We start from the raw sequence: 24,642 nt of genomic DNA, 5'->3' as shown, positions 1-24,642 counted from the left end.
TTACCGTGAGTGCCTCGGAATGGCGTCCAACTTTGTTGAGTGATACAAAAGATTCCGGAGCGCTCGAGCCAAATCCGGAGTGTATGATGCTGGTATGGGTGGCAACTAGCTCGCGCCAGAGCTTCACACTTGCTTCATTCACAAGGAGTGCCTCAGCATGTCGTCCAAGGTTGGTGAGCGATGCATCTAGACTACCAAGCGCTCGAGCCAAATCCGGAGTGTATGATGCTGGATGGGTGGCAACTAGCTCGCGCCAGAGCTGCACACTTTCTTCAATCACAGTGAGTGCCTCAGAATGGCGTCCTGATTTGTCGAGCGATATTTGATGATTCCGGAGCGCTCCAGCCAAATCCGGAGTGTATGATGTTGGATGGGTGGCAACGAGCTCGCGCCAGAGCTTCACATTTTCTTCGCTCACAGGAGTGCCTCAGAATGTCGTCCAAGGTTGGTGAGCGATGTGCCTAGACTCCCAAGCGCTCGAGCCAAATCTGGGGTGTATGATGTTGGATGGGCGGCAACGAGCTCGCGCCAGAGTTTCACACTTTCTTGAATTACCGTGAGCGCCTCGGAATGGTGTCCAACTTTGTCGAGTGATACAAAAAGATTCTGGAGCGCTCCAGCCAAATCCGGGGTGTATGATGCTGGATGGGTGGCAACGAGCTCGCGCCAGAGTTTCACACTTTCTTGAATTACCGTGAGTGCCTCGGAATGGCGTCCAACTTTGTCGAGTGATACAAAAAGATTCTGGAGCGCTCGAGCCAAATCCGGGGTGTATGATGCTGGATGGGCGGCAACGAGCTCGCGCCAGAGTTTCACACTTTCTTGAATTACCGTGAGCGCCTCGGAATGGTGTCCAACTTTGTCGAGTGATACAAAAAGATTCTGGAGCGCTCGAGCCAAATCCGGGGTGTATGATGCTGGATGGGTGGCAACGAGCTCGCGCCAGAGTTTCACACTTTCTTCGATTACCATGAGTGCCTCGGAATGGCGTCCAACTTTGTCGAGTGATACTTTAAGATTCTGGAGCGCTCCAGCCAAATCTGGGGTGTATGATGCTGGATGGGTGGCAACGAGCTCGCGCCAGAGTTTCACACTTTCTTCGATTACGGTGAGCGCCTCGGAATGGCGTCCAACTTTGTCGAGTGATACAGAAAGATTCAGGAGCGCTCGAGCCAAATCTGGGGTGTATGATGCTGGATGGGTGGCAACGAGCTCGCGCCAGAGCTTCACACTTTCTTCGTTCACAAGGAGTGCTCAGAATGTCGTCCAAGGTTGGTGAGTGATGCATCTAGATTCCCGAGTGCTTGAGCCAGATCCGGGGTGTAGGACTCTGAGTCCGTAGACACAAGGCAATGGCACAGTGCAACTGAATCACTTGCCAACTCATATGCCTCCTGCAATCTTAAAAAGAACGCAAGATTCTCCATCACATCGCAAACACTTTGACCAACTTGTGAATGACTTCTTTGGAGGCCCGATCAACGTTCAACTGCAGGAACATGAAACTGAACAAGAGCCTCAAACAATCGCTACTGATGATTCGTACCTTGGCCCATTCAGGGAACGATGATATACTAATATACCCTTCCGTCCTCACACAGACTTCCACCCAGCGTGATATTTGCTCGTTGAGAAATGCGTGAATAGGCCCAGTATTGGCCGCCTCCAGCGGCTCCTGCAATTGGCTGAGATGATGCACGAAATGCCGACATGCATAATGGACATGTTCAGACAGCACCTCTTGAGGAATGGATGGCAGCTTGGCTTTTTCGGATAAGTCCTCAATCAGCCCAAATCCTTCATACTCGAAAGTTCTTTATTCAAGATTTCGATGCAGCGCAGAGCCACTCTGTCATTCTCCCTCCTCGCATCCACTCCGAACCGACCAAGTATGGGTGATTGTGGATTGACTCGGTCTGTGAGAAAGTCGCGAAAAGATTGGTGCAGAATACGAATTGGCCTTTTAGCATCCCCAACTCCTGAGACGAGGGGTGCAAGCTGAGCTAATGCATATCGGATGTCCGACGCCAGCAGTGGTGAGAGAATGGCGTCCCAGGCCGCAACAGATAGTGGCTTCTGGGCGATTAGAATTGCTCCCATCACGATCGGGTAGTCATGCACGAAATCATCATCCTTCCAGTTACACTTCTCTAAAATATTCGCATACAGCCTATCCATCACTTCCTCAGCGGACGCCTTTGGTTGGTTGAGATCTTCATCCAGCAGTTTCTTCAGCATCTTCGTAGCGTCGCTACCGCTGACCTTCATGTAATCAAAGACAGTACTGATCCAAATGAACAAGCCACCCGCTCGCTCTTGTATGCTTTGGACTAATGTGTCTTCTTCCCCGATTCCATCTTCCAAACCAGGATGCACGTCCTTTAGTTCGTGTAGTTGTGATCGGATGTAGATAGCACAGTCATGCATGTTAGCATCGTCCGACAGATCGATGGTGAGGCGATCAACAGGGTAATTAGACGATAGGTAACGATCAACGAGGTCAAATTGTCTCGAAGTGAGAAAGAATTTGATGTTGGGTGGTAGTTTTGGGACTGCTTTCCGAAGTATATCGGCAAGACGTGGGAATGACTTTGTATCGCACTCATCTAACGCATCAATGATAATCACCATAGGACGGTCAGACGAGGATGTCCTGAGACGGAGAGGTTCAGCCACTAGTTTCTCAAATTGCGTCGCGAATGGGGCAGTCGAGAGGCTGGGTCCTCCTGAAGAGCCGATATGAGGGAGGCACGGTATGCGGGGTCATTGATTGCCAGAGATCGAGCCATGCCGCTGAACAGATGGTCCGGCTGCGACTGCTCCCCTGCTTTGAAAAAGAAGCTTGACGATGATATCTTTTCTCTTTTACACTCCTCTGCGATTGAGAGTGCAACAGATGTCTTGCCCGCACCGGCCACGGCAGTTAGCAGTAATACACGATTCTTGCTATCCTCTGTGGTACGACACCACGCCATAATACGCTCGATCAGATCAATCCTAGTGTCTGGCAGACACGGCTGTGTTGAATCGTGATGGGGGACAATAGGATATTTAAGTTCATTCAGAACTTGATTGTTTGCTATCGTACCAACCATCAAGTCTGTCTCCAGCTACGATAATGAGATCAGGACAGAAACGTAACCGGGAATCAAACGGAACTACCTGGAATATTGCCAAGGCTTCGCTAAAATCTTTCTTTAAATCATCGAGCCTACTGGGGTTCTTCATATGGGAGAAGAAGTTGCGGATACCAGACCGTTTTTCCATCTTCCCACTCAATCGACGGATTTCAATTTGAATGCGCTCAAGCGCCCTACAAATTACTCATGTTATACAACCGCAATGGCTTGCATAGAGCAGATACTACTTACTCGCCCAGCTTCTTGACGCTTTCAACCCACGACTTGGGTTTTTCATTAGATTCACCGTACGAACCAATGGCTGTAACCACATTGACCATGGCGTCCCCGATATATTTTCCAAAACGCTCCAATTCTCCCTTATTTCCCTTGAAGTTCTATATAATGCAGACTGTCAAGTTCCATCCCAGGATCGATATAAATTGCTACTAACTTTGATTTCAGTGAGGATGAGGAGTGCGGCATTGGTGGCAGCCTGTAGGGGAGGGAACACGCCCGATGCGGTATTGACGGCGGTGAGGACTGGAATGGCAACATCGCCTCCCACGGCGAGGAGATTATCGACCCTCTGCCTCAGCGACATGGCCAATAATGAAGGATGGGGAGAAAAGGTCGGTCGCGCAGCGGATGGTGACACTCAAGTAGAGGCTGCGGAGTTCACAGCCATGAGATTGCCGCAAGGTGCAATTCATCCCATTGCGCGCTTATGGAAAGTCTTGCGGCAGATCCCATCCTCTTATGCAGAACCAACTCAGAAATCGATCCACACCCATCTATCTTGGTTCTGCTCTAGGTTCGCTACGGGAGGTTTGATGCAAAGTTCGGCAAACATCCTTCGACCTTGCAGGAAGGCCGGTGCCAGGCGCATATAGTCTACTGCATGTTCGCCAAAATGTATGGTGATGCACCCCGGAAGCAACAAGAAGATGGCGGAATGGGAGGATTTGGCATTACCACCGCAGCTAACGACCTTGCCGTGTCACTGTACCCCGGATGAAGCAGGTAGGCCTGACATAGGTGGATGAATTTGAATCCTTATTCTCCGATCAGGATTACTAAGTGTGGATCTCGAGCAAGTTAGTTGTACATAAGACACCTGAATTTGAACACACCTCTAGAGACTGAACCCACGCTACCGAAAATTTTGTCCATGGGCTCACCATGGAACGATGATGACAGTACGGTAAGACGACCCCTATACAGGCAGCAAACCAATCCCTACAGCTAGCGATGATGGACCCTTCGCCCGAACATGTGGGTCAGAATGGGGCTGCACATTACCCTACATTACCTCATTGCTCCGGATTCCCGGTGATTCAGCTCGGTGAAACCCGTCAAAGCCCAACGGTATTATGTAATGAGTCCCGGCGTCTTGCTCGTCTCGATCTCCTCATCACGATCGTGTGCCACAAGCCGAATCCCTCACTTTACAACCATGAACGATCCCCTAAGAACCCCCGACGAAGCAAGCCAGCTCATCCCAAAGCACTCCGGCTGTATGACATGTTACATCAATGCCTATCACGCTCGAAGCTTCTTTCATATCATTATTCCCTAAGTCCGAAACAAAATAATTGCTTCCTCCTCGATAGGATCCTGCTATGTACATCTCATCTTCTCCACGGGGATCCCCAATCGCGCTGGCTCGATCCCAATCACCACGACTCAAGTTGTGTTCATCATACTGATCATGATAATGATAATTTCTTCGGCACGCAATTGTAGAACATTTAACTGTTCATACCCCTTGGGAATGGCTTGCATTGTAAGGAAAAGTCCATCTATCCACTGCTGTCTTGCGCATGTCCGGTAACGTGTAGATGTGGGCCGCGGGCGACACAATTTCTCAGTGGTTCATTGTGCTCGGTTTAGCAGCCATGCTCAGGCGCCTTAGATCAAATGATAGGCTCTGGGCAGCGATCGTGAATCGGAGACCGAATGGATGCAGGAGTGGCATGTCAGAACTTACGCGACTGAGGGATACGTTCACTCGAGTGGCCACTGCTTCTCGTACCGAAATCTGTATAATACAAGCAATGACCGGGTTCAGCAAGTCGAATTCACGAGTGTGCAAAAACGTAGATTCCTTCAGTTTCCTCCAACGATTACCTTCAGGATCGCCAGAACTCGTAAGAACCAACAGTCTCCCTCTAAGCAGCTCCTCCCTTCTTACTTTCTTCCTTCGAGTCAAGACGTTTCAAGTCCTTTTCCTCATAATTGTATGTACGGAAGATGCATTTTGTGACCCTATGGAATCTTGTCCACCTTTTTATCATCGGTGACCTGAACAGTCATTCTCGGTTCTGGAAAATTGTGATGGCAGTGGGTCGAAAGCGTAACCGGTCTCATTGGACTTTGGTTGAACTTGACGAGCTTCGCAGTCCGGAGTTGATATGTCGCGACTCTGATAACCACGTCACGTCGAACAAAGACGAGCTAGATGACACTTCCACTGTGTGCGCGTGCGTGTGCGTGTTCTGCGGGATCTTGTCGGCACCGGCCACGGCGCTCCGCAGTAATCCGTGATTCTCGCTATCCCCTGTGTTACGACACCAGACTATAAGATGCTCGATCCGATCGGTCCTAATGTCTTTCAGACACACCTGAGTTGAATCACGATGGACGACAATGGGATACCTGAGTCCATTCAGAACAGAAGGATTCACGACTCCACGAATTAACCGTTTTTGATTGTTTGCTATTGTACCGACCTACATGGTTCCGATAACGAGATCAGAGCAGCAACATGACCAACGAGGATCAAACACAGTTACCTTGAAGTATGCCGAGGCCATGCTAAAATCTTTCCTTGAACCATCGATCCTGCTGGGGTTCTTCGTGTGGGGGAGGGGGTTGGTACTTGATTGTCTTTCCACACAATCGATCAATTTGAATACGCTGCTGCGCACCACAGAGTACGTGTGTTATACGACAGCAATGGCTTGCATAACTACTCACTCGCTTAGCTTCGTGACACTTTCCATCCACGGCTTAACCTCTTCGTTAGACGAGTCGTACAAATCGATGCCTGCAACCACATCGACCATAGCGTCCGCGACACATTTTCCAAAACTCTCCCATTCTTCCTTGTTTCCCCTGAACTTCTACATAATGCATATTGTTAACTTGCGCTCCTGGCTCGGTATAAATCATTACTAACTTCGATCTCGCTGAGGATCAGGAGTGCGACACCAGTGGAAAATCGTAAAGCTCCGATGTAGCATTGACGGCGGTGAGAACATCACCTCCCGCGGCGAGGAGACCAACGACCCTCTGCTTCAACGACATGGCCAATGACAGGCAGATGGAAGGAAAGGTCTGATACGCAACGGGTGATAACACTCGTAGATGCTGCACAGTTCACAGCGAGCGCGATTCATCCCTTTGGAAGTCTTGCGGTAGATTCCATCCTCTCACGCAGAATCAAGTAAAATAGTTACCCTAGGATTTCCTACGTGAGATTTCGTGTGAAGTTGGCAATACTTCGATCTTGCAGGAAACTGCGTACCAGCACTAGATACATGTGGAATGTCGCGTGTTTGCAAAGCGAGTGGTGATGCACACTGGCAGTAACAAGACAGGATGGCGGAATAGGGAGGATTTGGCACTGCCACTAACGGCAAACGACCTCGTGGTGTCACTGGACCCCGACGAAGCAGATAAGTGAAAAATGGCGCTCTAACACTGGCTGACAGGTTTGAACGCTTAATTCTTAAGTGTTGGGCCTCGAGTGAATCGGCTGTAAATATACATACTTTTTGAATTGGATCAGGACACACCTCGAAGGACAATGTGGAGATAGATCAACTGCGGTTAAAATCAATTTTAAGCACGCATCGCGCCTAAGTTGGGTTCGTAGTTACCGCAGAAGGACAGCATTGGATGAGGGAAAACAACAAGAATCTAAAGAACGGTCCTTCACCACAGATGAAAGCGGGACCCCGTGTCTGTTGCTGCGCAAGCCGCTTTGCAGGTAATAGAGGCAGAAGCGTGGGGGTGGGGCTTGGGATGGGATTTGCGGAATTAAGGTAATGATCCTGTGGTGATGACATCATAGATATGTCTCTTCGCTTGGCGTGAGGGACAGATGTGGAAGAAGGGAGGGATTGTGGATGGGCCCTTGGGACATTATTTCTTACTTGAAGAATGGTCGGCCGATCAACTGAGGTCGAATTCCCGCACTCACTTGTCAAACAGCCCGCCCTTCTGCGTCCTGGATCAGAAAGGAATATGGAGTCGGAGTATCACTTTCCTCGGGAAGTGTTTCCGACACGTGAAAGAGAAATTGTGGCAAGTGACTAACTAATCTAAGTATAATTACATACTCACGGCCGGGTTTTCCGGGTCCGGGAATGTGAGGTTGGGTGTGCATGCTTCTTCACTCCGGATTCCCGGTGATAACCTTCGCGCTCGGATGAAATGGTCTTGATGAGTCCCGAAAAGCGATGATAATTATTAGACTCCTGGGTCTTCTCAAACAATGATGATCGATCAAGGGAGGGGAAGAAAGTCTGACATGAGCAACGCAGGAATATGATAGTTAAGACTTGTGTGCATGTATTGGGAATGAAGCTAGTGATAGTGTAATATTGACTCCTGTCCTGCGTCCACACAGCGCCCTAAGCATGAAAACAGGTGGAGTCTGCATTGCCAAGGCTACACCAAAAACACATGATGGCAGGTGAGTAATTCGCTGCGAATAACAAAATCTTGAACGGAAGTTAGGGCCTTGGCATTTTGCACAAGCTGGTGAGCATGAGGCTGCAGAATGATCGTGTCGAACCCGGAGTGGATAAACGAACAACTACTGGAGCAGGAGCCTGAGCCTTTCCTCATTTACGAGGAGTGCCTCAGAATGGCGTCCGAGATTGTCAAGAGATATTACAAGATTCTCGAGTGCTTGAGCCAAATCCGGGGAGTACGATATCGGTTCGATGGAAACTAGCTCGCGCCAGTGCTTCACACTTTCTTCATTCGCAAGAAGTGCGTCAGAATGTCGTCCAATGTTGGTGAGTGATACATCTAGACTCCCAAGCGCTCGAGCTAAATCCGGGGTGTATGATGTTGGATGGGCGGCAACCAGCTCGCGCCAGAGTTTCACACTTTCTTCGATTACCGTGAGTGCCTCGGAATGGCGTCCAACTTTGTCGAGTGATACAAAAAGATTCCGGAGCGCTCCAGCCAAATCCGGGGTGTATGATGCTGGATGGGTGGCAACGAGCTCGCGCCAGAGTTTCACACTTTCTTCGATTACCGTGAGTGCCTCGGAATGGCGTCCAACGTTGTCGAGTGATACTTTAAGATTCTGGAGTGCTCGAGCCAAATCTGGGGTGTATGATGCTGGATGGGTGGCAATGAGCTCGCGCCAGAGTTTCACACTTTCTTCGATTACCGTGAGTGCCTCGGAATGGCGTCCAACTTTGTCGAGTGATACTTTAAGATTCAGGAGCGCTCCAGCCAAATTTGGGGTGTATGATGCTGGATGGGTGGCAACGAGCTCGCGCCAGAGTTTCACACTTTCTTTGATTACCATGAGTGCCTCGGAATGGCGTCCAACTTTGTCGAGTGATACTTTAAGATTCCGGAGCGCTCCAGCCAAATCTGGGGTGTATGATGCTGGATGGGTGGCAACGAGCTCGCGCCAGAGTTTCACACTTTCTTCGATTACCGTGAGTGCCTCGGAATGGCGTCCAACTTTGTCGAGTGATACTTTAAGATTCTGGAGCGCTTCAGCCAAATCTGGGGTGTATGATGCTGGATGGGTGGCAACGAGCTCGCGCCAGAGTTTCACACTTTCTTCGATTACCGTGAGTGCCTCGGAATGGCGTCCAACTTTGTCGAGTGATACTTTAAGATTCCGGAGCGCTCCAGCCAAATCTGGGGTGTATGATGCTGGATGGGTGGAAACGAGATCGCGCCAGAGTTTCACACTTTCTTCGTTCACAAGGAGTGCTTCAGAATGTTGTCCAAGGTTGGTGAGTGATGCATCTAGGCTCCCAAGTGCTCGAGCTAAATCCGGGGTGTATGATGTTGGGTGGGCAGTAACCAGCTCACGCCAGAGCTGCACACTTTCTTCGATCACAGTGAGCGCCTCGGAATGGCGTCCAACTTTGTTGAGTGATACAAAAAGATTCCCGAGTGCTCGAGCCAGATCTGGGGTGTAGGACTCTGAGTCCGTAGACACAAGGCAATGGCACAGCGCAACTGAATCACTTGCCAACTCATATGCCTCCTGAAATCTTAAAAAGAACGCAAGATTTCTCGCCATATCGAGAAACACTTTGACCAACTTGTGAATGACTTCTTTGGAGGCCCGATCAACGTTCAACTGCAGGAACATGAAACTGAACAAGAGCCTCAAACAATCGCTACTGATGATTCGTACCTTGGCCCATTCAGGGAACAATGATATACTAATGTACCCTTCCGTCCTCACACAGACTTCCACCCAGCGCAATATTTGCTCGTTGAGAAATGCGTGAATAGGATCTTTGGCCGCCTCCAGCGGCTCCTGCAATTGGCTAAGATGATGCACGAAATGCCGACATGCATAATGGACATGTTCAGACGGCACCTCTTGAGGAATGGGTGGCAGCTTGGCTTTTTCGGATAAGTCCTCAATCAGCCCTAAATCCTTCATACTCGGAAGTTCTGTATTCAAGATTTCGATGCAGCGCAGGGCCACTCTGTCGTTCTCCCTCCTCGCATCCACTCCAAACCGACCAAGTATGGGTGATTGTGGATTGACTCGGTCCGTGATAAAGTCGCGAAAAGATTGGTGCAGAATACGAATTGGCCTTTTAGCATCCCCAACTCCTGAGACGAGGGGTGCAAGTTGAGCTAATGTATATCGGATGCCCGACTCCAACAGTGGTGAGAGAATGGCATCCCAGGCCGTAACAGATAGCGGCTTTTGTGCAATTAGAATTGCTCCCATCACGATCGGGTAGTCATGCACGAAATCGTCATCCTTCCAGTTACACTTCTCTAAAATACTCGCATACAGCCTATCCATCACTTCCTCAGCGGACGCCTTTGGTCGGTTGAGATCTTCATCCAGCAGTTTCTTCAGCATCTTCATAGCATCGCTACCGCTGACCTTCATGTAATCAAAGACAGTACTGATCCAAATGAACAAGCCACCCGCTCGCTCTTGTATGCTGGACTAATGTATCTTCTTCCCCGATTCCATCTTCCAAACCAGGATGCACGTCCTTCAGTTCGTGTAGTTGTGATCGGATGTAGATAGCACAGTCATGCATGTTAGCATCGTCCGACAGATCGATGGTGAGGCGATCAATAGGGTAATTCGGCGATAGGAAACGATCAACGAGGTCAAATTGTCTCGAAGTGAGAAAGAATTTGATGTTAGGTGGTAGTTTTGGGACTGCTTTCCGAAGTATATCGGCAAGACGTGGGAATGACTTTGTGTCGCACTCATCCAACGCATCAATGATAATCACCATAGGACGGTCAGACAAGGATGTCTTGAGATGGAGAGGTTCAGCCACTAGTTTCTCGAATTGCGTCGCGAATGGGGCAGTCGAAAGAGCTGGGTCCTCCTGAAGAGCCGATATGAGGGAGGCACGGTATGCGGGGTCATTGGTTGCCAGAGATCGAGCCATGCCGCTGAACAGATGGTCCGGCTGCGACTGCTCCCCTGCTTTGAAAAAGAAGCTTGACGACGATATCTTTTCTCTTTTACACTCCTCTGCGATTGAGAGCGCAACAGATGTCTTGCCCGCACCGGCCACGGCAGTAAGCAGTAATACACGATTCTTGCTATCCTCCGTGGTACGACACCACGCCATTATACGCCGATCAGATCAATCCTAGTGTCTGGCAGGCACGGCTGTGTGGAATCGTGATGGGGGACAATAGGATATTTAAGTTCATTCAGAACTTGATTGTTTGCTATCGCACCAACCATCAAGTCTGTCTCCAGCTACGATAATGAGATCAGGACAGAAACATAACCGGGAATCAAACGGAACTACCTGGAACATTGCCGAGGCTTCGCTAAAATCTTTCTTTAAATCATCGAGCCTACTGGGGTTCTTCATATGGGAGAAGAAGTTGCGGATACCAGACTGTCTTTCCATCTTCCCACTCAATCGACAGATTTCAATTTGAATGCGCTCCAGCGCCCTACAGATTACTCATGTTATACAACCGCAGTGGCTTGCATAGAGCAGATACTACTTACTCGCCCAGCTTCTTGACGCTTTCAACCCACGACTTGGGTTTTTCATTAGATTCACCATACGAACCAATGGCTGTAACCACATTGACCATGGCGTCCCCGATATATTTTCCAAAACGCTCCAATTCTCCCTTATTTCCCTTGAATTTCTATGCAATGCAGATTGTCAAGTTCCGTCCCAGGATCGATATATATTGCTACTAACTTTGATTTCAGTGAGGATGAGCAGTGCGGCATTGGTGGCAGCCTGTAGGGGAGGGAACACGCCGGATGCGGTATTGACGGCGGTGAGGACTGGAATAGCAACATCGCCTCCCACGGCGAGGAGATTATCGACCCTCTGCTTCAGCGACATAGTCAATAGTGAAGGATGGGGAGAAAAGGTCGGTCGCGCAGCGGATGGTGACACTCAAGTAGCGGCTGCGCAGTTCACAGCCATGAGATCGCCGCAAGGCGCAATTCATCCCATTGCGCACTTATGGAAATTCTTGCGGCATATTCCATCCTCTAATGCAGAACCAACTGAGAAATCGATCCTAGCTGCTTACACCCATCTATCTTGGTCCTGTCCTAGTTCGCTACCGGAGATTTGATGGCAACAGGAACGAACACCCCAAGAAGGCCAGCGCCAGGCGCACATGGGCTGTTGCATATTCGAAAAATGTATGGTAATGCGCCCCGCCAGTGACAAGAAGATAGCGAAATGGGAGGATTTACCATTACCAATTTACCACCGCAGCTACCTTGCCATATCACTGTGACCTGGGCGAAGCAAGTAAGGGTTTAACAATGGTGCCCTGACACAAGCCGGCGAATTTGGATGCTTATTGTCTGATAAGTGTGGATCTCGAGTAACATAAAACACGTGAATTTGAACACACCTCCAGAGGCCTCACCTATGGGTTCACCACGGAACGACGATGACAGTGCGGTAAGACGACCCCTATACAAGCAGCAAACCAATCCCTTCGCCCGAACATGTGGTCAGAATGGGAGGGGCAGTTGGGGTGGACTGGACAAGTGGGTCTATATATTATTACGAAGTCATAGAGGCTGGAGTCCTGCCTACAAGTGGGGGACATTGGCGATGTAGAAAGAGGGGATAATGGGACTCGTGAAACAGTTCTGATGACCTTACGTCCTTGTCGCAAGGAAGCCGATCCCGCAGCGAGAAGTGGCAGGAAGAATACCTCGATAATCTTATCATGTTCACTGACAGTGCAACTCATTCTATCTTCGAATCTGGGGGTGTAGTCACATGCATAGCTTATGTCAGCCACGAAACAACCGTCCGGCTTTTTGAGGTCAACAATCTTCGCGGATCCGCCAATGTTGCGGACCCTGTCAGCCCCGAGAGTCCATTCGTTTGATCTCCTGGATTGGCATGTGTTCGACTGAATGCACCAAAGATTGACTATACTTCACTGCCATCTGCTCGTCGTCTATCTCTCCAATTCGTTTCACTGGCAGCGCGCGCGCAGTAGCCGTGTTGTCCTGTGGGCCACTATGAATCCGGTGCTCATCGACGCGTCATTCTCGTTTCCACTAGATGGTATATGCCCTCGAGGTCGTTTCCGATGGAAATATAACCGCCTTCCGGATCCCCATCATTAATGGGTCTTCAAACAAACTGCCGGCCCAACCCAGGGTTCCCCACGGCTCTGAATCCCCTAACACCAGCTCAGACCATTAATGCTAGGAAGCAAAGTCACTTATGATACCCACCTCAACCTTACAATATACGCAATGGTTTTTAAAATTATGAATTATCTTCCGCCGAGATGCGACTCGTCTCGCTGTACATATTTTCCCTCCACCTACATACGCCCTGCGAAACTGGAACTAAGAAGAAAAAAAAAAGATGCCAACTTTTCACCCTTTCCGACTTTTCTGATGACGACGAAACAATTGTTTAATCTAATTCGGCCGAAGCCTTTGGGTTCTTCTCTCTTTCCTGCATGAATCCCCTGCGGATGATCCAAGACCCTAGGCTTTTTTTTTCTTCCTTGACCGTCGGTCTTCGTGCAAGGGCACACGGTTGCATGCTACTGCTTCTTCCATGCACGTGTGACTTTGACGAAGGTGGGTCATTGCTCTGGGGGGTCAATCCTTTCGCATTCTCGGATAAATATGACCACTTCCCCCTACCCGCTAGTTAGAACATAAACAAGGATTCATGGGGGGTTCTCAATATATTTAGCCTCCGAGCTCTAGCTACTCTAATTACTACCGGGCAGGGAAACTTTCCCTGGGTAGCCGTGAGTTGTCCTCGGATCTCGGGACTCTGCAGATCCGGAGATAAATCGTCTTGCTTTGATTGATATCCGTTCGGATTGACTCAGGTTCGGTGAGAAACGATTGCGAACGAAAGCCAGGGGAGGGGGGGGGCTTCTTGATGTTCTGGCTCCATAGAATGGCATAGAAAATGCCCCCCCCAACCGATCCAAGTTTCCCACGTCTGGAATTCAACGAACTCCTTGCACAGCCAAAAAAAAAAACACACTTTTGGGTAAGATCGCCCCACCCACATGCCTATGATTCGGCCACTTCAGCCCAGATAGATTAGGATAGATTAGGCCAAGTTGTCCATTTCGGTACTGGGGTAAACCCCCTCCTTTTGCATGAATTATAAGCGGTGCTATTTCCGCCCCGGGCTTCTAACCACAAGCGAGTTCATATCATATTGCGGGGAACATTCATGATGTTCATGCATGCGGCGAGATGAAGCTAGTCGTTTCATTATGTAGTATCTTCAGAGTCTCGTACGTACATAATTGTTCATCATGACAGTCATACCGGTCAAGGGCACACGACCATACGTAGTGCCTTAGCGGAGCTCCAGCCGGTCCGCTGTCCCCCTTCAAAAAAATGCTCTGCGACCACTACAATATTTTGCAAAGACTGGTACAACCTTTATGCACTGCATCTATCCTCGAAGACGGGGATATATATCCCTCGCCTAACAATGAGTTTGCATGGGGGGGGGGCGATGTATTTCAACCCTACCTACGCAGAAATTCCAATGGTTTATTCCATAAATGGTGATCGGATGAAGGATGCGTTGAACTTTCAACACGTTCATGTTCTACTATAGACGACGATGCGACTTCCATCCGTATGGACATATGGACGATCTATCACATATATACAATGCTTGCATATACATCAATGATCTCAGTATCCTAATTTCATATACATAGCACCTTGGAGTTCTTATATTGATACGCGCGCCCATATGCGCGCGTGCGGCGCCGGCAGAGGGGAATATATCCCACTGTTCGCCCTGCCCGCAGTACTTGATTAACTATACTAGAGTGCAAGCGAGAACAACGCAATAGCTATATACAGTAGCTAGCTGCTTCCATCTACCCTGCATGTATGCAATTGCAATTGTACAAGTTCTAGTTCGGTTTCCGCTTATGAAATTGAGCGACTTCTCTTGAATCATGCGCGCGGTCAGCATGCACATGACTGGGTCAGCTAGGGGGGATTTCTCTGATGTTGTTGCGAGAAGATCAGCATCAAGTACCATGCATGCATGCGCATGCAGCCTAGCTAAGTATATAGATATATATGCATTCGCGCAACATGGAACAGGAACCCGCGCGGCGCGCTTCCCTTCAAAACCTTTTAGAATTGTCCCTGGGCAGCAAAACCGCATGGGTCATCTCGTACTATGTATAATATCAAAAAAAAAAACCACGTACATGTACACGTTGTTATATACTAGTACAGGGGGACAAAAAGATGCTTCGATCAGATCCAGGTCCAATAATGTCATGCCACTCGTCACGTCATATGATCCGTCAAGGAGATGCAAAAAAAAAAGACAAAGCAAAACAAAAAAAAAATGATGAAAGCAATGCAATATGGAGGCGGAGGATCAAGTGTAGGGATTCATGAAGAACGAGGATATAACATCCCCGAGATGGGCTGCAGAAAAGAATACAAGAACTAACATGCGGGCGCAACGGCCGGTCATGAAAAGGTGTTTAAGTTCGATGACATGGAATTTTCGAAAGCCCCATGGAGCAAGCCAACCAGAAATGAATGAATGAATCCGTTAGATATGGGAGGAGGGCAACGATTTGCCTATGGACGGCACCGTGTTACGAAGGGAAAGAGAAAGGACTCCTCAATGTTATCATCAAGTCCCGGACTTCTTTTGGGATACTTCTCGCCGCTTCGGTTACAATCCGAGCTTGATTCCAAAAACTCCTCCATCTGGCGAACTTCCTTTTCTCAATCGTCCAGAAGGATAATCGGGAGACCGTCGATGGAGGGATGATCCGCTGCCTGCCAGTGACGATGGGGATAGGGATGGAGATGGGGATGGTAGACATGTAGGCGAATTCGGTAGAGTTGAAACGGGGGAAGAACCAGGAGAAGGATAATGAATTCTCGACCATCCCTTTGGCGTCGTCCCAGCTGCAGAAGAAGAAGGGTCAACGATCTTCCTCCTTGCGTCCGGAACGGGTCTAGGGAAAGTAAGAGGCCGAATCAAAGGTTCTCTTTCCTCCATGGGTGGATTATCCGCATAACACTTCAACACGATCCCCCTTCTCCTACAAATCTCCACCAACCTCCTCAACTCCTCACTCAAAGGATCCCCGCACGAATTATACGTGACGACCCTCAACCGTCTCGATTTTTCCGAAAATTCGATCCATTCCAAGAGAGATCGAATAGAGGTTGGTTTCCGATTGTTATTTTGGAATTGAAGATGTTCGAGAGAAGGTGGTAAAGCTTGAAGAAGATTCCTACTCGGTATCCTCATATACTTGAACTCTTCCAACGAAGTACAATTCTTCAAAGAAGGAATGATCTCTTCTCTCATCGGAGAAACGCTACCGCCTCCAGGACCACAAAGTCTTAAACTTCGCAAGTAAGGTCCATGTTTCTTCATCAAATCTTCGAAATAGTCGTCAGAAGGGATTCTCAAGAGTTGAAGGATTCGAAGGGATCCTGGACGTAAGAGATGTGGTAGGGCCCAATCTTCTCCTGAATCGGATTCGTCCAACCAACGGACTTCGTAAGGTGCCCATTGTTGAGCGTTGGTGGCTTTTGGGGGTTGAGTGGTGTGAATGGATGGAGATTCCCATAGGGCGACTTCGAGGTGTTGTACTGTGGGCCATATTGAGAGAAGATCCCACAGAGGTGAGGGGTGTTGGGCTAATTTGTTTTGGGGGAGGGGGGGACGAGAAAAGTAGGATATTGTCAGTTCAAATCGAAGAATGATGCGATTTGGTAAACATACCTGATCGAAGGGACAGGGAAGAGGGTGCAGGGACGGTACGAAGGATATCGATAGTGGTGCGGTCAAGGGGTCGTAAACAATAGTAGAATAATCTCAGGTCCGCCACGTTCGGGCACAGCTTGAGGATATTAGCAAACGCGGCTCTGAAAAAAGGGAAGCGATCGCATCAAAAAAAAAAGGCGCCAAGGTTGAGAGAGGTTTACTCACTGTGTGATGATTCGGCCATCCTCCTCGTCTGAGACGAGCACTTCGAGACTTTTAATGTTCGCACGTAAAAAATGGGCTTTTTCGGTGCGTGGATAGATAGCATTTAGGAATTGGATGGATTGTCCTTGAGTACCCAGGACCACGTTTCGGAAGAGCAGAGATTGGCTTATAGGCGCCCAGGCTCTACAAACGAGTGCAGTATTGATCAAACTGGGAGGAGTCTTTCCATTCAATCGGGCTTCGTCCGCGGCAAGGATCTCAAGGATATCGAGGACGAGTTCGATAGCGAGGTTGGAGTTTGGGGAGCGTTTCATCATTGTGGATCGAAGGATACGAGGAGGAGAGTTTGAGGCTGTGCTGTCTGTTGCTGTTGCCGATGCTGATGATGACGATGAAGGGTTACGAGAGAATAACCACATTTTTTTAGGTTCTGGTTTTTATAACGGGATGAGCTGAGTAATGGGGCTTGGGGGGAGGGATAGTGAATGGGCCGAATATGAAAGTGCGCTAAAGGAGGAAAGTATGATCCGTGCAGGGCGGGAGGTTGAATGCTGTTCGATACGTCTTGTACGCTGAGAGTGAGGAGTAGAGAGAGAGAGGAGAGGGGGGGGAGGAGGCGGTGAGGAAAAAAAAGAAGAGATGTTATATAGGAGAGTGGAAGGGGAGCGTTGACCAAGTATGGGTTGAGCCCCCCAAGCAAATTCTCTTCATAAGAGTTTAGAACCTTGCCCTGAGATTACCATAGAAGAAATGTTGCAATATGACTAATACATTTATAATTGTATATTAAAATTCCCCTTGAGGCATCTTATTTTGATTCCGAAAACGATTACCTATTTCGGCATTTAATTTGTAATATTGCACTCTCCCACTCACTCATCTCCTCTGGGAGTGCCTGGCTCGAAGGATATCGATCTCGTGGCGAAGTACGTTTCCCAGCAAGATCTGTCAATTGATGGATATCCTCCCAGGATCTCATTTCAACTCGGCAACCCGGTCGCGTCTTTGCAATGTCTTTTGCGTTCTTCCTCACACAAAGTGTCGCAACAAAGATACCAATGATGTAGAAGTACAAAAGCAATATTGGGCAATTTGGCGCATGAGCTGCGTTCTGATGGTAGCTGGTGCCGCTTATGTCGGGCCACAGTTGCATGCAAACAAAGCACGATGGGAACATCATGACGAAGGCTTTGTCATGTCAGCTAAATTTCTTGCTCACCATGCATGGAGTTATTCCGGCTTCGAGAAGCATCCAACTGCCCGCCCAACAATCTTCACTTGAACGTTCTTCCGCAAAGGCCCTTACAAAACTGCCAAGTATTACATATAACTTCGAGGGAGACGGACCGAGAGTACCATTAATCCCACTCCACCAACCGTGCGGATGGACTTGCTAAAACCGCACAGACGACGATTACGTGCTTGATTTACCGCCCACTCAACAAGGTTGGTCCATCTGAGCAGCACTCGTTGCTCGTGGGCGCGCCGGGATATACATAAGGCCCAGGTTCTTAAGTTATATTGTACAATGTCTGAATGGACCCATGCAAGCGCAATCGGCCCCGAAAAGCGTTCCCCACGGAGTGAAGCTGAAGCGAACAAGTCCCTTCCTCAGCATATTTTTTTAAAAAGGAAAAGATTCTTGGGATTTCGTTGGGGCAAATGCCGCACGCCAGGCGGGGACCCGGTTGCTACGGAACGCAGAAAGTATTTTTAAACGGTTGCAGCTTCGTCCCTGATTGCGCTTCGGCATATAGTTGTTTTTCTCTTCGACTCTCAGGTCGTCCCTTTCATATTTGATTGGCGCAATATGCCTAGGCGTTTGCGCTATCATGCAACCCAAACTCTTGTTTCGGGTATTTGCGGCGTTTGGGGTACTCATTTAAATGTTTGCGACCCCATCGGAGCGCCCCAGGCCAGGGCGCTTCAAGCATGCATGTTAACCCGACTCTCGCGCTCGGACTCATCAACAATCTCAAGGAGCCGCAAAGTTGTCCGCTACAGACCCTTTTCTTGATCTTGTTCTCGTGAGGGCCGCGGCTACGGTGTAAGACCGACGCAACGCAATTGACACCCTGACCCCGGCAACACGGCCGCCGATCTATGTGCTTCTCACTCCGAGAAGGCTGCACTTGTCGATACGATCAACACGGATGAGAGAGAACCTTGACCAGAACCAGGATGCATACTAGCTAGACAATGATATCCCTGTCCCAATGCATTACATATATTGTTTGTTCGTCAGAGGCACATCGATGTTTTGGTTACACTAGTGCCTACTTTTTCCCAGACTCCTCCTAGTTGAGGCAACGTACATTGGGGCTAAGCCTCGGAGAAATCGGCGAGCGACTTGGGAGGAGTCTTTACTTTTTCCCTGCTTGCGATCTTCGCTCGATTCATATAAAAAAACCTCATTACATTGGTAACAGTCAGCAGAACCATGAGACATCCCCCCGGGCGCCGCTAGCTAAGGCAGGTGACCGGCCTCTATAGTATAGAGCCATGGAATGAGTAAAGGTCCATAAACACCTGTCCAACATCATAGGCCCGTGCGCGGGTTGCCTAATTTGGATCGGATAGAGCCGGTGGTGCTTACTATGTCAGATGGTTCGTGGGCAAAAAATCAAAAGCACCCATCAAATTACATTATTTTCCTTATCGCTGGGCTCGGTAGACAGGTGACCGGCGCATACACATTTCTCACTTCATGATGCTCATACGATATATTGGCGTTCTCACCCCAGCCTAACTCATCTCTCACCTGTATGACGGAAGACACTTTGTGTGCTCGATAGGGCCCAGACCCTCATCGCGATCGTCCGTCCCAGCGCCGGGCGGTTCTACTACTCATTCAGCGAATTCGACATTTGATCGAAAGATCGACTCGATCCGCTATCTGGGCCCCCTAATCTGTCGTCCCAAATTCGTGTATCTATGCCTTCTCGGGGGAGGTCTGATCACTCTGCAATGATCGGCATGGTCTTCATTAGCAAGTCGAGTTCATGCATCTGCCCGCTATATTAACTATCGTGTGCTGGGGTTGTACTTCTACAGTCCAGCTGAGTATGCAACGAGCCAAGAACTTCTTCCAGCTGTTGCACCGCCCGCTATCGGCTTTGTCATACATATGAATGAACTTCTTCTTCCCGAAATCAAATCTTGCCTGCGGGACGGGGTGCTTACATAACTATTGTAGTAGTACTCTTGAAATGAACCGATCGAATCTTCATGTCGAGCGCTTTGCCGGTGTGGATTGGTCATCGTCGTTGCTCATTCATCTCCTGAGCCTACTGCTTTACTCAGATCGGATATCTGTCTAATGTTGCACTCGTCAAGGGGTCTTCTTCGTCCTCTCGGACTTTCCTCGCTTACCCCGCATATCCCAGCAAGTACTTACTGACCCTTGCCAAGCCGCGTAGAAAAAAGGAAAGGCGCCCTGATTAATGAACTTGGCTGCTGTGCTCATAATCAGCGCGCCAATCTGTCCAATGCCTGCGGCACTAGTTACCCGATCCTACTACTGCTTGCACTCTGTTCACTCTACACATCATGGGTTCTATTTTTTATTCAGTGATGGGCTTTGATCTTTAAAACCTTTTTGCGTAGCGCCCAAAACTCTATTTTTCAAATGCGGGTCCGCCTTCAGCCTGAAGGTTTCTCACATCCATTCTGTGTGTGGCACCTTGTCCAGACCGGCCCCGTGCTAACTCTCGCACATTTCTCAGTGCCGCGGTGCATCGCCTGGAGAGAATTGCTCTATTCCCACGGTGGTCCATATCCTGTACAGTATTTCATCTACTTTGCTTCCGTGGAGATGATACCATTGCCTTACATGTTAAGGATCTCTCCAATGCACTTCGTGATTTGGGTATCACTTGTCTATTCAACTGTCCTGGGGGGGGGACATCTTGTCCATTTCACATAATTTAGGGTCATGCTTCTGCCATCTGGTCCAGATCTCTCATCAGATGGTTCCTCACACAGTGATCCGCCTGGCCTCGTTTCCTTTTCTTGCTGGTGGCCTCAGTATCTAGATAAGCGCCCAGTTGTACCCAAATCCCCGCCGGCAGCGTAATTTGTCTCTCTCTCTCTTGTCCGCTTCAAGTTGCCCTGTTTCCTTGAAACCCGGGGCTAGCAGCCGGCCAATCAGAATGTCGTCATGGGACTGCACCAGCGTGAGGAAACGCTCTGCGCGTACTGTCGGCCTCAGGCCACTTGCCCGATCACGGCGGGTGCGGTGGAGGGGGATAATTCGCTAAAATCCCGATGTCCGGTGCTTTTTAGCCAGTTCGGTGTGAGTTATGCTGCTCCCCCGTGTGCAGCCCGACTTTCTCAGGCATTTGCACTGCCCTCTTCCCATATCACATGTGCCTCGTTAGGAATTTTTTTGTCTCGGACCAGAATCTCCTTTTTTTGACCTCATCGTCGTCTCCCTAGACACTGGTCGTTGAGCGGCGCCGTAACGCCGTGTATGTCTCAAATCCCCATGTGGTTCGTGCACTTTCCACCATGAGTACGCAGTATAGCCTCGTTGCTCCACTATTTGATTTCTTTTGTCGTCGTTTCTCTGGACCGGGGTTGCCGTGATATCCGATCCACTTAGGGTTTCACGGGTATCTAATTCCCTGTGTCTGACTATACTACTTGGGATGGTAGTCAGATAACTTCCCCTCCATGTTGGCTACATTCAAACAGTACCCGACTCCAGAGACTGTGGTTGGTGGGTAGTCTGTTTTATTCCGTGTGGTTGTGATCCAGATTCTATTATTTGTGGGGTTGCGGTCGTCCCTTTAGGGTTTTTCTTATTAGGTGTCATTGTTTTCAGTCTCTCAGTTTAAATTGTACCCCAATTTCCAGGGCGCCTACGGGGCCCGCTCCAGCACACGTCACAGCCCCGGGCTCTTCAACAGGAAGGTCGATTGACCTTTCCCTGTTTAAACTCGCCGGAGATGCTGTGAAGTGTATCAGGACGGTAACACGGAGTCATTTAGGCAGCGCTATGCGGATCTATATTCGGCCTGCCACAGACTGCCCGATGTGAAAAAGTACCAGTTTTCAGTATAGGTGGACGAAAACGATGCGGGACACAACAGGAATTGGACTGATCTGAACGTACTCACTCGTCTGCACCCATTCGAGCAAAGCCCGATTATACTCCGTCCGGTGTCAGCCGTTTTTAGTCTGAAAAATACATACCCCACTTGCCCGTTATTGCCGTGAGCGATGCGGTGCATCATATGGGTATTACCTCTTTGCAGTAGAGCAACGAGTTTCCAGTTACGAAGAGACTTTCCCGTACCTATGTTTTCGCAGTGTCACTGCCCGGGGATTGCCTACTGGGACCGGCTCGCACATCCCGTCCTTGATATGGCCCCTCCTGGCTGGCTGGTGATCAAGCATCAAAGGGGTGTCGTTCGGCTTCAGAGGGCCGTTCCAAGGCTTGTGCGTTCGTTTCATGCGTTCGCTTCAAGTTCAAGGCAAATTTGCATTTTGGTCTGATCACCGTAAGTTCTCAGACTTGAGTGCCCGCTAACGGCAAGGCCATTGATGGCCCATTCGGGCCCTTGTGAAACCTGGCATCCCGGGGAAGCCAGAGTTCCCCGTTATTGGGATCCAGTATTTGTGCGCGCGTAGTATTCGAAATCTCTGAAATTACTATGTAAACCGAATGTTGATGTGTCGTGTTCACAGCGCTAGTACTTGGGCACCCGTCGTTCGCATGATAAATCAGAGCGAATTCCCTCGCTTCTGGAAAATTAATTCTAGAACAGGTGCATTTATGTGCTGCGCACTGATTCGATCACGGAGACACAGGAGTTAGTCCAAAAACTTCTAACCAATGTGATGTGGGCAGGAGGGCCGGAAATTACATTTGGCCTGGTGTGTGCTGAGGGTTGACGTCACATGGGGCGGTAAAAGCAACGGGTTGGGATAGGTAAAGTGTGGCGTTGATCTCTCCAATAAACATGGTCATAACCCCCTGGATAACAATAACAAAGGTATGCTGTCTCCCTCTACACCACGGCACATCTATAGACCTCTGGATTAAGTACTTCGTCCCTTGCAGTTGACGAAGCCTCCCCTATATGATAAATCCAATATCTGATCCAACCTTCCGAGGCGAATTTTGGCTTAATAGAAATCGATGCAGGGTAGATTCTCATCTACTTTCAAAGTCGAGAAGGACATCTCCAAGGGACTCAGTGATTGCTGGTATGTATACCAATCTGTGGACCAACCTTTTGGAATAAGCTACCGGGAGGTCGGCGAAGTTGGGAAGTACATGCTATGCTTCCCCAGCCATCGGAAAGCGAGATGACAAGAATATTCCGAACGCTATGAAGAAGTCTTTCGGGACCAGAACTAGTTGCACTTCTTGCACAAACTACGGCCTTGAGAGAACTCCGTCAATTCAAATTGATTATTGAATTAGGTAGATTTTGTGGACGTCGCAATGTATTGCATGCACGCTCGCGAATCAGAGAGGCGTACGAGCGATCTATCCACTCCTTTGGAGCTCTCGTTGAATTTTGCGTCATTGATAATGTTGCGGCCCGACCCCATATGCGTGACTCTGCGTCCTACCAGTCCGAGCTTACTTATATTGTTGCACCTCCGAGAGTGACTAACAAAAACTGCCCCTTACTGCGTAATCGCTTGTGAGGATTGCATCGACTTTCTTACTTCTCGCCGTCCTTCGTAAACGTCTGCACAACCCCAACCCACACCTCTATCTCAAAATAGTGCCACCAAGCATGTCCGAACTCTTCCGATGGAGCGCTCCCTTCTACCTTCCCGTCAGGGTCGATGGGTAGCCATTGTGCATGTCTGATATGGTCTGCCACGTCTTTCCCCTCATGCCATGGTGTGATGATTTCATCCTTTGTTCCATGAATAATGAGCACCTTCGTGGAAGGTTTGATAAGGTGAAGTTCAGGTCTGAGGTCGAGGCTAAGGACCTTTAACCGCCCGCGGAATATCGTAATAATGAGCAGGACAGGCAAAGACCAACTAGCGAGCAATTGGACCTACTGCAAGGGCCTGGCGAACTGGGAAAATGTTGAAAGTCAGTACCGCCGAAAGCGCTTGCGCTGGCGCAATAGAAATTGCACGCACCAATCTGGGCAATGGGCCGCTTGTAGGCAACGGCATCCATATGGGCACCGAATACCTTCCTCCCCTTCTCAGTCTTGAGGAATTCGGGATCAAAAAAGCACTCTACGGCGCATTTCATTATGTCTCTCTTCTGCTCATCGCTCATCTTTGCTTCTCCCTTCCCTTCATCGGGCTCGCCTTTCGCTAATAGTAGTGGAGAGTACGTGCTAACGAAACTCGTGAACCACTCCCCAAACACTGGTTCCACGTGGGGAGTTTTTGCAAGAGTAGCCGTCAAAATAGCATGATGAACTCTAAAGGGAGCTGCAGCTCTATGATTCTCCCCCAGGCTTTCTGAATCCTCGGCAGACGCAAGGATGATCAAAAGTTGTTGTGCAACTGCGCCTCCCATGGACCATCCTAGGATATCGATGTCTTCGTAACCAAGATGCTCGATGAGGGCGATGGCGTCCTGGGCCATCAACCTTATGCTTAGCTCGCCGGGTTGACGCTCATCTAGGATGGAAGTGCCTATATCGCTATCCGAAACAGGGCTTTCAACGATAACACCCAGCTTGGCATCAAGTTCCTCGCTCTCACCGATGGTCCAGGAGAAGCACTTGGGAAGACTCGCAGTGTAGGCAAGACGGGAGGTTTCAGTGGACAGGGGGCACTTTACCTGGTCTTAGCTTGCTCAAAGGGACACTGAGCGCTGCCCAATCTTCGTATATTATTGACAA

General features: G+C 49.2%; 10 protein-coding genes across 10 annotated transcripts; 4 read left to right on the top strand and 6 right to left on the bottom strand.

The window, feature by feature from the left end:
- Positions 1-127: 127 nt before the first annotated feature.
- On the bottom strand, positions 128-3,469 carry EI90DRAFT_3046706 (uncharacterized protein; the record flags this gene model as incomplete). Its single annotated transcript, XM_039059498.1, has 9 exons — positions 3,372-3,469; positions 3,163-3,313; positions 2,753-3,110; positions 1,806-2,726; positions 1,547-1,764; positions 1,442-1,489; positions 1,376-1,421; positions 419-1,253; positions 128-266 (listed from the first exon to the last, which is right to left on the bottom strand). Coding segments are annotated over exons 1-9 (2,805 nt in total), but the record flags the coding sequence as incomplete, so codon positions are not given.
- Positions 3,406-4,409, top strand: EI90DRAFT_3046701 (uncharacterized protein). The gene is given in 5 exon segments (XM_039059497.1): positions 3,406-3,514; positions 3,589-3,933; positions 3,992-4,194; positions 4,243-4,253; positions 4,264-4,409. The coding sequence occupies 3 exon segments, from the start codon at positions 3,438-3,440 to the stop codon at positions 4,041-4,043; spliced, it is 474 nt and encodes a 157-aa protein (XP_038919473.1). The 5' UTR covers positions 3,406-3,437; the 3' UTR covers positions 4,044-4,194; positions 4,243-4,253; positions 4,264-4,409.
- On the top strand, positions 4,216-5,087 carry EI90DRAFT_206647 (uncharacterized protein). The gene has a single exon (XM_039052509.1). The coding sequence runs from the start codon at positions 4,371-4,373 to the stop codon at positions 4,863-4,865; it is 495 nt and encodes a 164-aa protein (XP_038919472.1). The 5' UTR covers positions 4,216-4,370; the 3' UTR covers positions 4,866-5,087.
- On the top strand, positions 5,002-5,995 carry EI90DRAFT_3046691 (uncharacterized protein). Its single transcript, XM_039059496.1, is given in 5 exon segments — positions 5,002-5,049; positions 5,110-5,155; positions 5,170-5,172; positions 5,250-5,679; positions 5,744-5,995. The coding sequence occupies 1 exon segment, from the start codon at positions 5,457-5,459 to the stop codon at positions 5,664-5,666; it is 210 nt and encodes a 69-aa protein (XP_038919471.1). The 5' UTR covers positions 5,002-5,049; positions 5,110-5,155; positions 5,170-5,172; positions 5,250-5,456; the 3' UTR covers positions 5,667-5,679; positions 5,744-5,995.
- On the bottom strand, positions 5,826-6,578 carry EI90DRAFT_3046688 (uncharacterized protein; the record flags this gene model as incomplete). The annotated part of the gene is made up of 3 exons (XM_039059495.1): positions 6,301-6,578; positions 6,099-6,244; positions 5,826-5,996 (listed from the first exon to the last, which is right to left on the bottom strand). Coding segments are annotated over exons 2-3 (175 nt in total), but the record flags the coding sequence as incomplete, so codon positions are not given.
- EI90DRAFT_3046677 (uncharacterized protein) lies at positions 6,013-7,483 on the bottom strand. The gene is given in 9 exon segments (XM_039059494.1): positions 6,013-6,041; positions 6,099-6,350; positions 6,382-6,413; positions 6,624-6,703; positions 6,759-6,879; positions 6,920-6,947; positions 7,004-7,424; positions 7,435-7,438; positions 7,453-7,483. The coding sequence occupies 5 exon segments, from the start codon at positions 7,190-7,192 to the stop codon at positions 6,382-6,384; spliced, it is 450 nt and encodes a 149-aa protein (XP_038919469.1). The 5' UTR covers positions 7,193-7,424; positions 7,435-7,438; positions 7,453-7,483; the 3' UTR covers positions 6,013-6,041; positions 6,099-6,350.
- A 461-nt stretch (positions 7,484-7,944) lies between these two features.
- EI90DRAFT_3119897 (uncharacterized protein) lies at positions 7,945-11,698 on the bottom strand (the record flags this gene model as incomplete). Its single annotated transcript, XM_039063261.1, has 7 exons — positions 7,945-9,468; positions 9,526-10,239; positions 10,307-10,922; positions 10,991-11,085; positions 11,138-11,288; positions 11,347-11,492; positions 11,549-11,698. 7 exons carry the CDS (start codon positions 11,696-11,698, stop codon positions 7,945-7,947), a joined length of 3,396 nt encoding a protein of 1,131 aa, XP_038919468.1.
- Positions 11,699-11,938: 240 nt separating this feature from the next.
- Positions 11,939-12,527, top strand: EI90DRAFT_3046665 (uncharacterized protein). Its single transcript, XM_039059493.1, is given in 2 exon segments — positions 11,939-12,326; positions 12,346-12,527. 2 exon segments carry the CDS (start codon positions 12,242-12,244, stop codon positions 12,447-12,449), a joined length of 189 nt encoding a protein of 62 aa, XP_038919467.1. The 5' UTR covers positions 11,939-12,241; the 3' UTR covers positions 12,450-12,527.
- Positions 12,528-15,093: 2,566 nt separating this feature from the next.
- EI90DRAFT_3287636 (uncharacterized protein) lies at positions 15,094-17,216 on the bottom strand. Its single transcript, XM_039067065.1, has 3 exons — positions 16,808-17,216; positions 16,601-16,743; positions 15,094-16,515 (listed from the first exon to the last, which is right to left on the bottom strand). The coding sequence occupies exons 1-3, from the start codon at positions 17,122-17,124 to the stop codon at positions 15,533-15,535; spliced, it is 1,443 nt and encodes a 480-aa protein (XP_038919466.1). The 5' UTR covers positions 17,125-17,216; the 3' UTR covers positions 15,094-15,532.
- Positions 17,217-23,371: 6,155 nt separating this feature from the next.
- Positions 23,372-24,413, bottom strand: EI90DRAFT_3046653 (Alpha/Beta hydrolase protein). The gene is made up of 3 exons (XM_039059492.1): positions 23,924-24,413; positions 23,840-23,856; positions 23,372-23,766 (listed from the first exon to the last, which is right to left on the bottom strand). Exons 1-3 carry the CDS (start codon positions 24,381-24,383, stop codon positions 23,488-23,490), a joined length of 756 nt encoding a protein of 251 aa, XP_038919465.1. The 5' UTR covers positions 24,384-24,413; the 3' UTR covers positions 23,372-23,487.
- Positions 24,414-24,642: the final 229 nt, after the last annotated feature.

This window comes from Cantharellus anzutake (genome assembly GCF_015039405.1).
Source record: "Cantharellus anzutake strain C23 chromosome Unknown EI90scaffold_11, whole genome shotgun sequence".
NCBI classification, from domain to species: Eukaryota; Fungi; Basidiomycota; class Agaricomycetes; order Cantharellales; family Hydnaceae; genus Cantharellus; species Cantharellus anzutake.
This window is presented reverse-complemented; position numbering and strand designations above follow the sequence as displayed.

Coding starts and splice junctions, on each gene's coding strand:
- EI90DRAFT_3046701 (XM_039059497.1), top strand. CDS start 3,438: ATGGCTGTAACCACATTGACCATGGCGTCCCCGATATATTTTCCAAAA. Junction 3,515..3,588: donor TCTCCCTTATTTCCCTTGAA/GTTCTATATAAT, acceptor GATTTCAGTGAG/GATGAGGAGTGCGGCATTGG. Junction 3,934..3,991: donor CTATCTTGGTTCTGCTCTAG/GTTCGCTACGGG, acceptor CCTTGCAGGAAG/GCCGGTGCCAGGCGCATATA.
- EI90DRAFT_206647 (XM_039052509.1), top strand. CDS start 4,371: ATGATGGACCCTTCGCCCGAACATGTGGGTCAGAATGGGGCTGCACAT.
- EI90DRAFT_3046691 (XM_039059496.1), top strand. CDS start 5,457: ATGGCAGTGGGTCGAAAGCGTAACCGGTCTCATTGGACTTTGGTTGAA.
- EI90DRAFT_3046677 (XM_039059494.1), bottom strand. CDS start 7,192: ATGTCATCACCACAGGATCATTACCTTAATTCCGCAAATCCCATCCCA. Junction 6,948..7,003: donor TCCAATGCTGTCCTTCTGCG/GTAACTACGAAC, acceptor TTTTAACCGCAG/TTGATCTATCTCCACATTGT. Junction 6,704..6,758: donor ACACCACGAGGTCGTTTGCC/GTTAGTGGCAGT, acceptor TGTTACTGCCAG/TGTGCATCACCACTCGCTTT.
- EI90DRAFT_3046665 (XM_039059493.1), top strand. CDS start 12,242: ATGGGTTCACCACGGAACGACGATGACAGTGCGGTAAGACGACCCCTA.
- EI90DRAFT_3287636 (XM_039067065.1), bottom strand. CDS start 17,124: ATGATGAAACGCTCCCCAAACTCCAACCTCGCTATCGAACTCGTCCTC. Junction 16,744..16,807: donor GATGGCCGAATCATCACACA/GTGAGTAAACCT, acceptor CCCTTTTTTCAG/AGCCGCGTTTGCTAATATCC. Junction 16,516..16,600: donor TTCCCTGTCCCTTCGATCAG/GTATGTTTACCA, acceptor AAAACAAATTAG/CCCAACACCCCTCACCTCTG.
- EI90DRAFT_3046653 (XM_039059492.1), bottom strand. CDS start 24,383: ATGGCCCAGGACGCCATCGCCCTCATCGAGCATCTTGGTTACGAAGAC.